This window comes from Lissotriton vulgaris, chromosome 1_1, assembly GCF_964263255.1.
Source record: "Lissotriton vulgaris chromosome 1_1, aLisVul1.2, whole genome shotgun sequence".
NCBI classification, from domain to species: domain Eukaryota; kingdom Metazoa; phylum Chordata; class Amphibia; order Caudata; family Salamandridae; genus Lissotriton; species Lissotriton vulgaris.
This window is the reverse complement of record NC_141685.1, coordinates 1,112,966,229-1,112,980,139: the sequence shown is the minus strand read 5'-3', so window position 1 is coordinate 1,112,980,139 and position 13,911 is coordinate 1,112,966,229. Positions and strand designations below refer to the sequence as shown.

Sequence of the window (13,911 nt, the reverse complement as noted above, 5' to 3'; positions counted from 1 at the left end):
GTATAAGCGGTTTCATGTCAATGAAACCCTACCAAAGTATTCCTAAAAAAACTAACTTATGTAATGATTTTTAATATAGGGCAAACAACTGATTCATTCTAGAGAATTAAGTAGCTTGCTGCTTTCAACAATATCCAACATGAAGCACAAGTGGAATGTAGTCTTTCCCCATTTTGCCAATTCACCGTGCTCAAATCAGAAAGAACTATCTTGGATTATGAAACTTTAACAATGTGTCTCGTCATCTTGTATTATAAAATATATCAAAAGGGTATTCCAGGTTTAAGAGCATTTGAAGAATCTACTGATTATCGTTTCTATATTAGAACGTATTGCTACAAATTCAGTAAACATGACAATAGCTTTTGAACACATAGGGGGTCATTTAGACCCTGGCCGAGTGGGTTAACTATGAGAAGGTGGCCGTTCACCAATCCTGCCAAGATAAAAGTTCCCCCACCTCTTTTAGAGGTAGTAGAAAACCAGCTTTGCGTTGCCCACGTGCCATAGGACTGCCCCATTCCTATTAGGAAACCACCAATCTTGAACACCTCCCTGTTTACAGTAGAGTGATTGCCATAAGATTTCCCTGCAATGCGTGGAGGTCCCAGGCAGTTAAATCAAAGGCTACTTTAGGCAGGGAGAAAACTCCCTGCACATCCGGGCTATTGATAGTTTGTTCAACATAAGCAAACTTTAGTTTTGGGAGTTTCTGGTAAACAAAAAAGAAATATAGAGGCGGCCAAAAGAACAAGTCACTTGCTCTGCATTTCACTGAGTCTACAGTGGAGCCACAGGTGTGACAGGCTTGGAGATACCCGCCAAGGAGATGGGAATCTCTGACTAGGGCAACCGAGGCTATGGCCTCCACTCACCTGGTGGCCCATTAGGCAGCATACCCAACTCTAAATGAGGCTGTTACTCTTTATATGAAAACAGTGACTTCAGAAGATTTACATTGTTACTTTTTTTTTTCTTTTCTTCAAAAACGATTCTTGATCCCATTTACCAATTTTTGTCAAAACTTTAGTCATTAAATGTTTCTTCTCTTTACTACATTGATTTGTAACTTTTACTGACTGATTTTGAGACAGAACTGTTGTTTACATCATTAAGGTCACACATTTTCTCTGAACAAATTCTGTAATTTTTAGTCACAGCTACCAAGGGGTAGCTCAGGATTCCTCAATCAACCTGCTTCACTTAACAAGATGCTAGATTACTAATTTTGTGGAAGAGAATACCCTGCTCTCAACTTTAATAATCCAGTTTCTCACAACTAGGCTCAAAGATAGGTTTGCACAGGAGATAGTCTGGTCAATGCCTTGTTGACACAAAGAAGCACGGGTGCAAATAACCCAAGAGACCTATTGTGCCGAGATATTAGATTTTTTTTTAAATCAGTCTTTAATAAAGATACAGGATGGTAGGACTTAAAAATCTAGAGGGCATCCTTTTTCATATCACAATTCTGGCCTCATCCCATGTAAAGGGCCTTGTCTAAAAGCTAGGACTCCCTGAAAGACTTTTTAGACAGGGTGTAGGGATGAAAAGTTATACAGGAGTTTTTATATTTTTCAGTTGCTTGGCTGATGGGCAAGCTACCACAACTTGGAGCACAAAGAGCACCTCTTCAAGGCTTTCAGCTCTTCCACATGTTCTTCCCCCAATGATGGGAGAGCAGTGTGATCTAGATATGGCCTAATGTCATTGGAGAAAGGGGAGGGGGTAAACCAACCACATTCTCTCTGTAAATACTTTTGTTAACACTGCTGAAATGTAGCTATAATAGAAGGGGCAACCCAAACTCTTTGGACCGCATGTATCAAGTATTTTACTGGTCGAAAACGACCCGATTTGCAGAATTGGGCTGTTTGCGACCAGTCAAATGCTTTTTGGTATGTATGAATTTCAATTCGCGATTCGGTAACATGTTACCAAATTGCAATTTGAAATTGCAAATAGATACCTATTTGGTATTAGGAAGGGGCATGTTTAGGCATCCCTTCCCAATACTGAATTGCAGTGGCAAGTAGGAATTTTTATGACTGAAATGCAGTCGCAAAACATTAGCATTTTACCACTTACTTCAAGTAGGTGGTAACCCATTCGCAAAAAAGACCCCTTCCCCTTTGTGAATGTTCGTAAAAAAATAAAATTCCACGGACCACTGCCTGCTCTTAAAAACAAGCCTTTGCAATGCAATAGGTCTCGAATTTGCGAGAGTTTAAGCTATTGGCATTGTAAATGACAATGCCTTTATTTATATGTTTTGATAATTTACACATAAATAAAAGGCATTGTCGTGTACAATGAGACTAGCTCAAACTCTAGTAAATGCGAGACCTATGCAAAGAAGCAGCCACCATTGTCCCGGGCTGCCTAGACAGTGAAAGCGCGCATGACATGCTGAATGTTGCAGAAAAGCATGCTATGCTTGCAGTAGGAGAAACTACTTAAATAAAATGGTGCGTACAGACTAAACAAGCATTTGCAATGCAATCGGTCTCGCCTTTAGGACCTTAAAAGTATTTGGCGATGCAGCACGTTATCGCACATTACTGCAACATAGCTTATCTCCCATGTATTTTTAGCACAATGACATTCCCATATGACGGTAATCACGACAACACATTGAAAACTTTTGAACTTGTCAATGACTCCTGTGAATACTGTTTCTGATGAAATAAAAAGCCCTGCATTATTACCACTAGAGAAGGAAGACATGCGAGCGAGTTTGGTTACAATAAAACAGTGTGATTTTGTGGGAAAGAAAATATTTTATGTAGACAGAAAAACAAGATGACTACATTTCGTAACAAAGCATTACCACTGCATCGCAGATTGCAACCTAATTTAGGCACAAAAAACAGTGCTGGCTGATAGCGCCGTCACACATGCAATAGAAAACTGAGATATTAAAGCATATACTATCTCAAGCTTTATATTTGAACACATATCTACAACTGACGTTATGTATGCGATGTATGTTATATATGTCGGTAATCAAATTAATATTCAACATTAATGAAGGACAAAAGACTAACTTAATTATTTTACAAGTTAATAGATATTTATATATTACTATCCAACTCAATGGCACACATTTTATCAACCTTACAAAAGTGAAAGATTGAGATAAAGCTTGTAAGAAATCAAACTTCAGCCTAGCAGGTTACATTCAGCTGAGGCAGCCTAAACTACTGATTTATTTTAACAGGGTTGAAACTAAAGCCTTGCAGGTTAGACAAGGATCCCTGCAACAACAACCCACTGAGCTCTCTTATAGCAAAAAAGAGAATGAGACTTTCAGGTTACTGGCAGTACTCTGCAGATGGCGCATTAACCCCATAGGTTATTTTATGGAAAACACATTTGAGAACAACAGATTACATGCAGATCTGAGCAGGAAACATGTTAACCAGCTGACTTATTGTACCTATTTTAGCCCACGAGTTGCTACTAGATACTTGTAGTTCTCTGCAGTAGGTGCCTTATCACTTGTAGGTATCGTAGAATGTGGCAATTCAGTAAGACGGGACAGCGTTGCTCACAAATTCATCCTTGTTTTCACTTTCTTTTGGGACAGTTTACTAAATTAATGCATATGTTCTAGCGTTCCTATAGGCTGACTGGTACTGACGGTATCTATCAAACTCCCCCCTCCATTCTGCCGCCTCCGCCCCCACCAGAACTACCCCATTTTCCATATTTGTAGCACTAACAGCCCTGCATATTTGTCCCCAATCCATGCAAATACTGTGAGTCTTCTCAGATGCAAAAGCACTTGTCTGTATAAATTCCTACACCAATTCAGATGACGTCGCCAGTGTAATGTGAACAGAGGCCCATGCACCCGGAAATGATTACACGGGATCAAAGAGTTATGTAAAAATATAGATCACTCGCGTCTCCCTTCTTTAATTGAGATGATGGTAAACACAGATCATGCTTTACAAAATATTTAAGAAAGTTGCAAAATAACAGTAGTTGAACGGTATGATCAAGTTAACAGATTGCGAGGGTACCTGAACAGCACTAACTAATATAAAATAGCTACAAGTAAAACAGAGAGGCGACATGTAAGCAAGATGTGTGCTGCAGAAATAAAAGCATATTTTTGGTGAAAAACAACCTCTTCTGTTTAGAAAACAGAAATTACCCCGAACTTAAGTCACGTGAAGAAATTACTACTTTAACCTCCTTCGAGTCGTGCTACTGTAAAAGCCGCCTATTTGCGGTTGACTATACAATAAAGTGTCTCTGTTCCGCAATAAGCATGTGCTGATAGCGAAAAGTCTAGAGGGGCAGGGGTGACAGGGTACCACTTAGTGAGGCGACCGCTATGTACGGGGAATTATGACAAAGGAAGGGCACGTGTGCATGACGTAAAGGGTAATAAAATTAATGTGCGGCTTTAGGTAAAGAACCCAAGAACGAGCCTGCTCCCTTTGTTAAAAGGGGTCTTTAACATTCACAGCATTTGAATGCCATACTATCCGGATACAGGTATAAAAGGAGTGGACTGGCATACGCACTTCGTGACTGAAGAATTTGTGAACACTCATAACAAATTTAAAAAAATTAGTGGAGGAGTTTAAATGGACATGCTAGCATGCGGACACCTGTTTTTTCTGAAATAATGCCCCTTTTGAAAAATATTTCTCAACCGCATTTTCTGTTGCGCTTCAGATGACTGTGTTCCAGACATACTACAGAAAGGACCTAAGATTATTCTGCAAACATCTCGTTCGAGCAAACCCTTCAAATCGTGAGGGTGGGGAAATCTCTCACTAATCGCATTATCCCAGAGATTCCCGCCACTACATGGGGACCCCGGGGGAGGAGGAACGTCGCACTACTTGCGCGTACCTCGGCTAGATTTTAGAATTCAGTGAGGTGGATGAATAAATGTGCCAGAGATGAGCCCACCGCCGAAAACCGAAGTATATTGAAGTAGAGTAACAAGGCCAGGAATGCATGCGAGGTGCTCACAAACAATAGAGTTAGTACCATGGGGGCGTAGCACTTGTGTTGAGGCCTTGGGCAGCCTGCCACAATATACATGGGCAGGTTTTATTATTTAGAAATAAATAAGACAACATTAATTAATGGTCCGATTTAAATCACGCTTTCCTTTGTAATGACTCAACGAGTTGTAGGAGGCATTCACGTTTAGTGGAACAGATTAAAGCGTGGAAAAGCAAAAATCACCAGCAATAACTTCGGCTCTAACAGGGAGAAGTGGCATTCTTTGCATTAGGATTACGTCAAGAACCGCTCGTGTTTTCCTGGCAACCACCAGTCATCGAGTCGAGCCACTGAGTATAACACGAGGTACTCGACAGGGCTGCCCCCTTTCGCTCATGCTGTTCGCGATTGTCCTGGAACCGCTTGCGTGTGTAATACGACAACGCCACAGGGAGGCGGCGCTGAACTTTCGCCACCGCCCGGTCTCGATCTCCCTATATGCTGATGATATGGTGTTGTTTGTGCGCGAGCCGTCTCGATTTCTGTCGCAGCTGCTGCGAGAGCTGGTGCGGTTTGGTCATATATCCGGACTCCAAATCAATTGGAACAAGTCGTTCATAATCCAACTCACGGAGGTGACCAGATGCCCTGATCTTTAGTACCCACTGGTATGGTCGGCAGACCCTGTCAAATACCTGGGAGTGTGGGTGCACCGGGATCCGGTGGTTGTCGTCAGGGAGAATTATGGTAGGGCCTGCGCAACCTTAGAGAGCACGATTTAGGGTTGGTTGCTATTACCGCTATCGCTGGCAGATCGCATAGCCCTCATCAAAATGGTGGTGTTGCCCCGGTTTCTGTATCTATTTGTAAATGTGCCTATAGTGCTTAATCTGTCCTTCTTCAAGACGCTTCGGGGACATTTGCTTAGATTGGTGTGGGGAGGTAAAGGGGAGAGAGTTCAGTGGTCCATACTCACCAGGGGGTATAGCGACTGTGGTTTTGCGGCTCCTGATTTTTATGTATGTTATCTGAGCGCACAGGCTCAATACCTGTACTACTGGTGTAGGCCGCACACTTTCACGCCACATGTCGCAGTGGAGGAGGGGGATGCTGTTCCGGTTCCGTTGCACAGCATTGTCACACACAGCTCGCGAGGTACCCCTAAATCGGAAATCAACTCAATAGATGCCACGGTCTCGGCGTGGCAACGTATAGGACGGTTGGCGCAGAAGTTACCATTATATGCACCAGACTTGCGATTAGAATGGCATTGTGTCAGAGTGCTACGAGAGGTGGGAATGACCCATTTTAGAGATGTCTACCCAAATGGCACCTTCCTAGAGCAGGGGGACCTTGGTCACATTCGGAATCAGTCGCTCCTGTTCCGTTTCGCGGTAGATCGTCTGAGAGGCACGGCCAGGGTACACTACGTCACCTTTCCTGAGGAGCCTCCGGTTCTGAGGTCGTTACAGGCGGTTCTCACAGTGCCTAATAACAAACGCCTACTGTCCAAATTATATAAGATAATTAAGGATGAATCAGTGGTGGGTGAAGACAAAAGTTGGGCCAAGTGGAATGTGTGTCTGGATACTGATATCTCGGAAGACAATTGGCAGCATGTGTGCGGACTGACTGGGTCGCCGAGTGCAAATGGCAACCTCAGAATTATTCATTTCAAATTTTTACACCAAGTGTATCACACCCCGGCACGTCTGTATAAGTATGGCTTGCGAGATGTGACAGGTGTGGTCAGGATGATGCTGATTTTATGCACCTGGCGTGGAACTGCAGACCGGTGGCTGACTTTTGGGAGGCAGTAGTGAGTCGCTTGTGTGAAATGGTGGCAGTAGATCTCCCCTGAATGCCGCTAGTGTGCCTTCTATGTTGTGTGCCACACATTAAGGGAGTGAATGGCAGGTTGGTACGATTGGCGCTGCTTATGGCTGCGAGGAGGGTGGCGATGGCGTGGGGGAGGGGGAGGCGCCCTGGTCTGAAGGACTGGCTGGCCGACCTGGTGCATTGTAGAGACAGCCTAAGTGTATATGCGCTCCAGGTCTGCCCCAACGCCACTAAAAGGGTCCCCCCTCCACCTGTGCCCCCCCCCCCCATCAGCCATCTCCTCTCAATCAAGGGCAATCTGTGCTCCCCTCGGCACGTGCAAGCAAATATAGGCGCAGTGGCTCCCAGATGTCTTTCGGCCTGGACCTCAAGGGTAGTTCTTCCGCATAGCCAAGAACAACAAGAGAGAAAGGGTATGAATATTCACTCTTACACCCCTTATCTTAGTATCATAAACCAACGGAAGAGTGGATAAATAAGTAAAGAGCAATCTCGAAATAGTGTCCGAGGTTTAAAAGAAAAACAAGGAAAACACAAAGAGAGATGGGACAATACAAAGTAATTTTAAGAACCCTCACTCACCAACCTAGTGGTGACATGCTTCATCACTGGGTTCCCACTGGAAAGACCTAATGTCTTTCCAGTGTACTTCAAGGCCTGTTTACAGCGGAGCTGGTTCTTGTGTGTGTTGAGGGTGTGATTAAAGCCAAATTAAGCTAGGTGAGTGCAAAAAAAGGAGAAAAGTTAAAAAGTGCAGATTCGTGACTTTCAACTATTTTATTAATAGTCCGATTTGCACTGGTTAAAAACAGATATAAATGGACCCATAGGTTTGGTCTCAATTATTAAAGACCCCTAGTCCATAGTGAAAAAATTGGTCAACATGTTTCTGCTTGTTTGGAGCCCGAGTCGCTCAGCTTTCATCAGGACCATATAATGTGATCCTCCGGTGGTGTACACGCCCTAAGGTACACCCTGCCGTGAGGAGTTCGTGTAAAAAGAAAAGAAAAAAGTTTTTTTCAAAGGTATATGTTATATCTACATGACTAGTTCATAAGTTTTTCTGTCTCAGATGTTGGTCGAGGCCAGTGCAGTGTTTTCGTTCTACTTGCAGGGTGGGTATAGCCATACTCGAGTAAACCCTTGTCCTTGATGATGGTTTGCCGGGTGCCGTTACAAACATCTTTGCCCAAGGTAAAGGCATATATCATCTTACACACGCGACAACGTTTATTAACATCCGACAACCAGGACAATTGAGCATGACTATTTTAAACTTCTTTTTAAATACACTTTGATTAATTACACGTCTCGATAGCCGAACTCGCATTCAGACTCCTGCAAAAACAACGTTGGAACAATAACAAATACGTCCCCTTTAACACCTTGGGTTTTTCGTTACACATCACGTGATGTCATGCGGTCACATGGTAACACCAGGAAGTACGAATACCAACTCCGCCGGCACCTCGGCGTTCAGTCCGGGCCGCGGTGGTGTACAAACAGGTACTCAGTGGGGAGTCGCCTGCAGCGATGTTAGTACAGAGGAATTACACCTGTGCGCTTATGCTCTTATGCCATTACGAAACCGTAATCTGAGCGCTTTTTTCCCATTTGGCCACTTGGTTGTTCAGATATGCGGCATGAAGATTACCCCACACCACGTTTGCCCACGAGGATACGCATTGAAGCGCCTCCTGTGAGTTTAGAGAGAGACCCTCTTGTCTTCCATTTGTTCTTTTTGTTTTAACTCTTTCTTACCTACGGAGCCTTCAGAGACTCCATTTTTTGTGATTGATCATTTAAGTGCACTTGTTAGCTTTTTGTTATCGATCTTATTATTCCCATTCTGTCACTTTGTTAACAGTTGGGTAGAATGTTGAACCCTCATGATATTTGAGGAAACATACAATCCAGTGGCCCACAGAATTTCGAATAGGCTGTGATGATAGCTTTTGCCTGTCATGACAATGGGAACACTGCTAAAACACCCACCTTGATTAATTCACCATATGGGTGCTTTTCGGTCCGGGTGATGGGACGTAGTAGTATTATTTGGTACTGCACTATATATTTGGGATTGTTTCATCCTAACTACTGAAACATTCTTTCCCTACAGGTACATGACTCCAGCAAAATTGTTTCGTGGGTCTTGAACGGCTTTACAGCCGTAAGTATAACATATACCTTTGAAAAAAACTTTTTTTTTTTCTTTTTACACAAACTCCTCACGGCAGGGTGCACCTTAGGATCACATTATATGGTCCTGATGAAAGCTGAGCGACTCGGGCTCCAAACAAGCAGAAACATGTTGACCAATTTTTTTCACTATGGACTAGGGGTCTTTAATAATTGAGACCAAACCTATGGGTCCATTTATATCTGTTTTTAACCAGTGCAAATCGGACTATTAATAAAATAGTTGAAAGTCACGAATCTGCACTTTTTAACTTTCCTCCTTTTTTTGCACTCACCTAGCTTAATTTGGCTTTAATCACACCCTCAACACACACAAGAACCAGCTCCGCTGTAAACAGGCGTTGAAGCACACTGGAAAGACATTAGGTCTTTCCAGTGGGAACCCAGTGATGAAGCATGTCACCACTAGGTTGGTGAGGTGAGGGTTCTTAAAATTACTTTGTATTGTCCCATCTCTCTGTGTGTTTTCCTTGTTTTTCTTTTAAACCTCGGACACTATTTCGAGATTGCTCTTTACTTATTTATTCACTCTTCTGTTGGTTTATGATATTAAGATAAGGGGTGTAAGAGTGAATATTCATACCCTTTCTCTCTTGTTGTTCTTGGCTATGCGGAAGAACTACCCTTGAGGTCCAGGCCGAAAGACATCTGGGAGCCACTGCGCCTATATTTGCTTGCACGTGCCGAGGGGAGCACAGATTGCCCTTGATTGAGAGGAGATGGCTGATGGGGGGGGGGGGCGCAGGTGGAGGGGGGACCCTTTTAGTGGCGTTGGGGCAGACCTGGAGCGATGTTCAGACATGCGGATGGTATCTGGATTGATCAGTCTTTCATTCTTGCATTAGGACTGGAACGGGGTTTGTTTTATATATATTTTTTTGTTTCCTTTTTGCTTTGTTGTGCGGGGGGTTTGTTTTTCATTGCCTCAGGTCATTGTCCACATACGCACGGTTCTGTATGGGAGTCGTGACGCGCCTGCTTTGCACAGTCTAACCAGTGATTACGCCTTTATTTAAAGGATTGCAACCGTGTGTTTTCATGTGTGGATTGTAACATGTGCTCTGGAGAAGTGTGGCTCAGGGGTTAGAGGCGGCAGACCCGGAAGCTGAGATCGGCCCTGGACCAGGGTTCAATTCCCCGCCTCGACGGGGGTTGGGCTCAATAATTCCATGGACTCGATAATTCTCGCTCCGGTGCCTACTCGACTCACGGGTTCACACTCTGCGACTCTGGGCAATAGCTTGCTTAATCTCCACAACGGCCCCTCGCGGCGGGATGCCTGGCTTTCACCTTGTGGATACCCTGCCGGGGTATCTCACAGGGGAATACCAGGACGGGTTCCCTAAGCAAGCGCATAGATGCCTGCGATGTGGGCGATTTGCGCTATATAAATGCATGTACATTTACATTTACTATACTGCAAATGTGGATGTGTAACGTTTTTGTCTCCATGTATGGCAATTTATTGTAAAATGTAATTAAAAATAAAAAATTTAAAAAAACACCACTCATCGAGTAAATAAATACTTCCCGGGAAATATTGCGATGTTAGTTGTTTGAAACCAAGGGCGCATAAAGGGGCTCATTGCTAATGCACACTTGTGTGTCTTGGAGCACTTGCAGATGGGTGGGCAGTCTTTTCTAACACAGGGTGGAGTGTGCACTGTTTGTGTTTGAAGGCCGGGGCGTGGTACCCATGTGGTTCCAAGTGTTAAAGCTTCTTGTCATGAACCTGCACTGGAGAGTGAAGACAGACGCTTTATGTTAGCAACACTCAGGCACCACAGATTGTAGGAACCGCATTGTTTGTACTGCCTTAGTTAAAGTCGCGCGCACACGTACCGAGCTTTCTCTTGAGCCCTGAGAGAGGGCTGCCTTCCGCTCTGTTTGCTATGTAAAGTGCCTCTAAGTGACTCACCCACTTAAGGTTCCCAAGCAGCTCTAATGCAGCGCGCCCTAAAAAAACACAGAGGTCATTGTTTGGGGTTATTCCTCAACTTTGCTGTCGGCCTCTGGTGCTGCCACTGAGTTTACCAAGCGGTGCCAACTGTCTCGCAGGTGTTAGATGATGTCAGCAGCAATGAGCGTGAGATGCACACCCATTGCCGTCCCTCAATCCCCGCACTGACACGCATATGTTCACATAAGTGTTTAAAGCGGGTGTGAGCCTAGCTTGTGTGGCACCCCTTGTGTACACACGCCATGCTTCAGGCACCACTCGAGCACACTGGAGACGAGGGCCCGTGTTCCATGGTTTCCCTTTCAAAGGAACAATAGCTGTCAAAACATACACATGGTTCACCAGGAGGCGATGCAATTAGGAGCCAGTGAAAGAGAAACACAACAGCCGAGGCACCGCCAGCTGCTTTTTTTTCTGATTCTTCTCTTGATCAATCATGTCCTGGCAGCGGGGATGGGAAAGGACAGCAGGGATACAAGGCTGGAGCTAAACCCGCTATCATGCCACCCACCCTCGGCAGCCCCAGCCGATGAAAATAGCCTTTCTGTGAAGGAGGGGCACGAGGAAACTTGACTCCAAGCAGCTCCGAACAGCTGAGGTATATTTAGACACTTTGAGTTGTTTCCCAGCACGTTGCACCCCTGAATGAACAAGGGCTCGCCATCTGTTTTCACTCAGCCGCTTGTTTATATTTGCATTGCGCTTTCACTTTCACTGAAAGAGCGATGCAAAAATAAACACGGGCGGAGTGAAAACAGATGGCCCCGACAAAGATGAGAAAATGCTTTGCGACAGCGCAAAGCAGACAAGACAGTCCAGATGGGCCGGATAAAAAGGCGAAAGGGCGGAAACAAAAATACCTCATTTCCAATGGCAGGCCACCGTTTAGCATAAACGGTGATGCCAGCCAATGGAAATGAGGGGCGGGGCTTCAAGTCCCCTTCTGAAATCTGCTCTCTTACAATATCTCTCGCCCAGAGAGCAGCGCTTTGCGCTGCAACGCCAGGAAAGACCTAAAAAGACTCACCGTGTGACAACCGAAGTAAAAGGGCCAGTCCTCATGGGAGGTTATGAATGAAGACAAGGCAGTACTAAGGAAGGACTAATAAGACTATTAACCAATCAGAAGCCAGCATTTACAAAGGACAATGACACAAGCCAATGACAAATATGGGCAGAGAGTGGGCGGGGCTTCTATTCCATACTCCAATACAGCATGGCTCGCAGAGCAGCGCACTCGCTGTACAGGCTTGACCTAATGAATAGAAAACGTTTGATTTTTCTTTTTTGAAAGCAACCAGTTTTCCTTTAAAGAAAACGTGCTGCATTTAAAAAATAAAAAAATTGCTTCATTTAAAAGTGTCACAGACATGGTGATCTTCTGACCCCAGCAGGCCCCCATCCCTGTGATTTTATCAATTCCTAATTGGCCGCAAATTACAAACTGACTCGTTATTATTAATGAGGTAGGTCGATTTGCGACTCATTAGGAAACGCTAAATGAAACTCGTATGGTTTCCTAAATACAAACAGAGATGACCTAAATGAGGTTCTCAGAGAATCGTCATCAGGTAATCACTATTTGAAATAATGATACATGTGGCCATAGTTTCTCTCATCCCTTATGGCTGGCCAGATCCTCCCGACCCCCATTCAAATAGCATAGAACATTTAGCTAAAGCTTTCTTCACAACCTTAATAGGTTGCTGAATCTGTATAGATGTCGAGTGCTTAGTTTACAATTCTCAAAGTCCACAATGACGATTCTCCTCCATCTTTGGTTCAGACTTAGTAATAATTGTGGTGTTGCCTTCAATCAGACCAGCGAAAGAGGTTTAATGTTTCAAATACTAAAATGGGAGAGCCATTACACTGCTTTATCTTAAAAAATTATCTGACCTCTTTTTCCAAATAGTAGAGAAAATCTGACTTTACTTCATTAATGGTGCAGGCTGTTGGAAAGGTCAATCCAATGCCAACTGCCACTAATAGGCATACAGCAAAGTGATGAAAAACAACGGTAGGTTCGACATAGTATGAGGAGCAGGTTTAGAGAGACTAACATGTCCTGAGTGTGTTTTTTGTCTTCCTGTGTGTCACCACTAAGAGTCACCAAAATCCTGCAAATTAGGATGGTGATGATGATGAAACATGTGCCTTACCTGCCACAGCAGCTATGGTGAGAGGACAGGAACAGTCATAAAGAAGGAAGCTCTAGTGAGGTCTGTGAAACATTTGTCAAAGTCAAATAATGGCTGTAAGGCGAGTACCTACTTGACAATACTGAAAGTTCGCTCCTCATAGTGAAACTTAGGAAGCGGGAAACCCTTGGCATGTGCCTGTTTCAAAATCTCAATGTTCTTCTTACAGTCTGCTGCCATCTTCTCAAACCTAAGCAGGAAAATAACAGGTGAGAGTCATTGAGATGCCAAGGTATAATGCACTCTACACATTGAATTTGTTAGGCAGAGGCCGGGGCACATAAAAAGTAAAAGCAGAGGAAGGGGCTGGCATAATACAAGAGGATCCAGAGCAAGGACAGTGAAGCACAGAGACAGTTGAAAATTGAGGGCATAAAGAATGAGGGGGGACTAAAACATTGAGTGTCAAAAGGGCAGGAGTAGAGATAGCCTTTGACAAGGGGCTAGAAGAGTGAGCATGAGAAGAACCAGACAAGAGTGCAGAGCTAAGAGCTACAACAAAGAGGGGCAGAGTCAAAAGAAACAAAGGTAAAGTGGTGGTGTCAAGAAAAGCAGAAAGAGGTGGGATATCGGAGGCAACCAGGATGAGGTAGGGGAGTTTGTTATGTTATGTTAAAAACATTTATACCGCGCACGGTCACCAAAATGGTTTCATGGCGCTCGTGTCACGCTAGTGACACAGGAACAGAGCTAAGCATATCTGGAGGCAAGAAAATGAGATTTCCAAGACTATATCCAAAA

At 44.0% G+C, this 13,911-nt stretch overlaps 1 protein-coding gene across 2 annotated transcripts in view; it reads right to left on the bottom strand.

The window, feature by feature from the left end:
* CC2D1A (coiled-coil and C2 domain containing 1A) overlaps positions 1 to 13,911 on the bottom strand; it is a 205,185-nt gene that overhangs the window by 132,973 nt on the left and 58,301 nt on the right. For both annotated transcript variants that reach the window (XM_086963634.1, XM_086963638.1), the window contains exon 17: positions 13,244 to 13,360. In XM_086963634.1, coding sequence (XP_086819760.1) covers positions 13,244 to 13,360 — 117 coding nt within the window. The remainder of the gene's footprint in view (positions 1 to 13,243; positions 13,361 to 13,911) is intronic.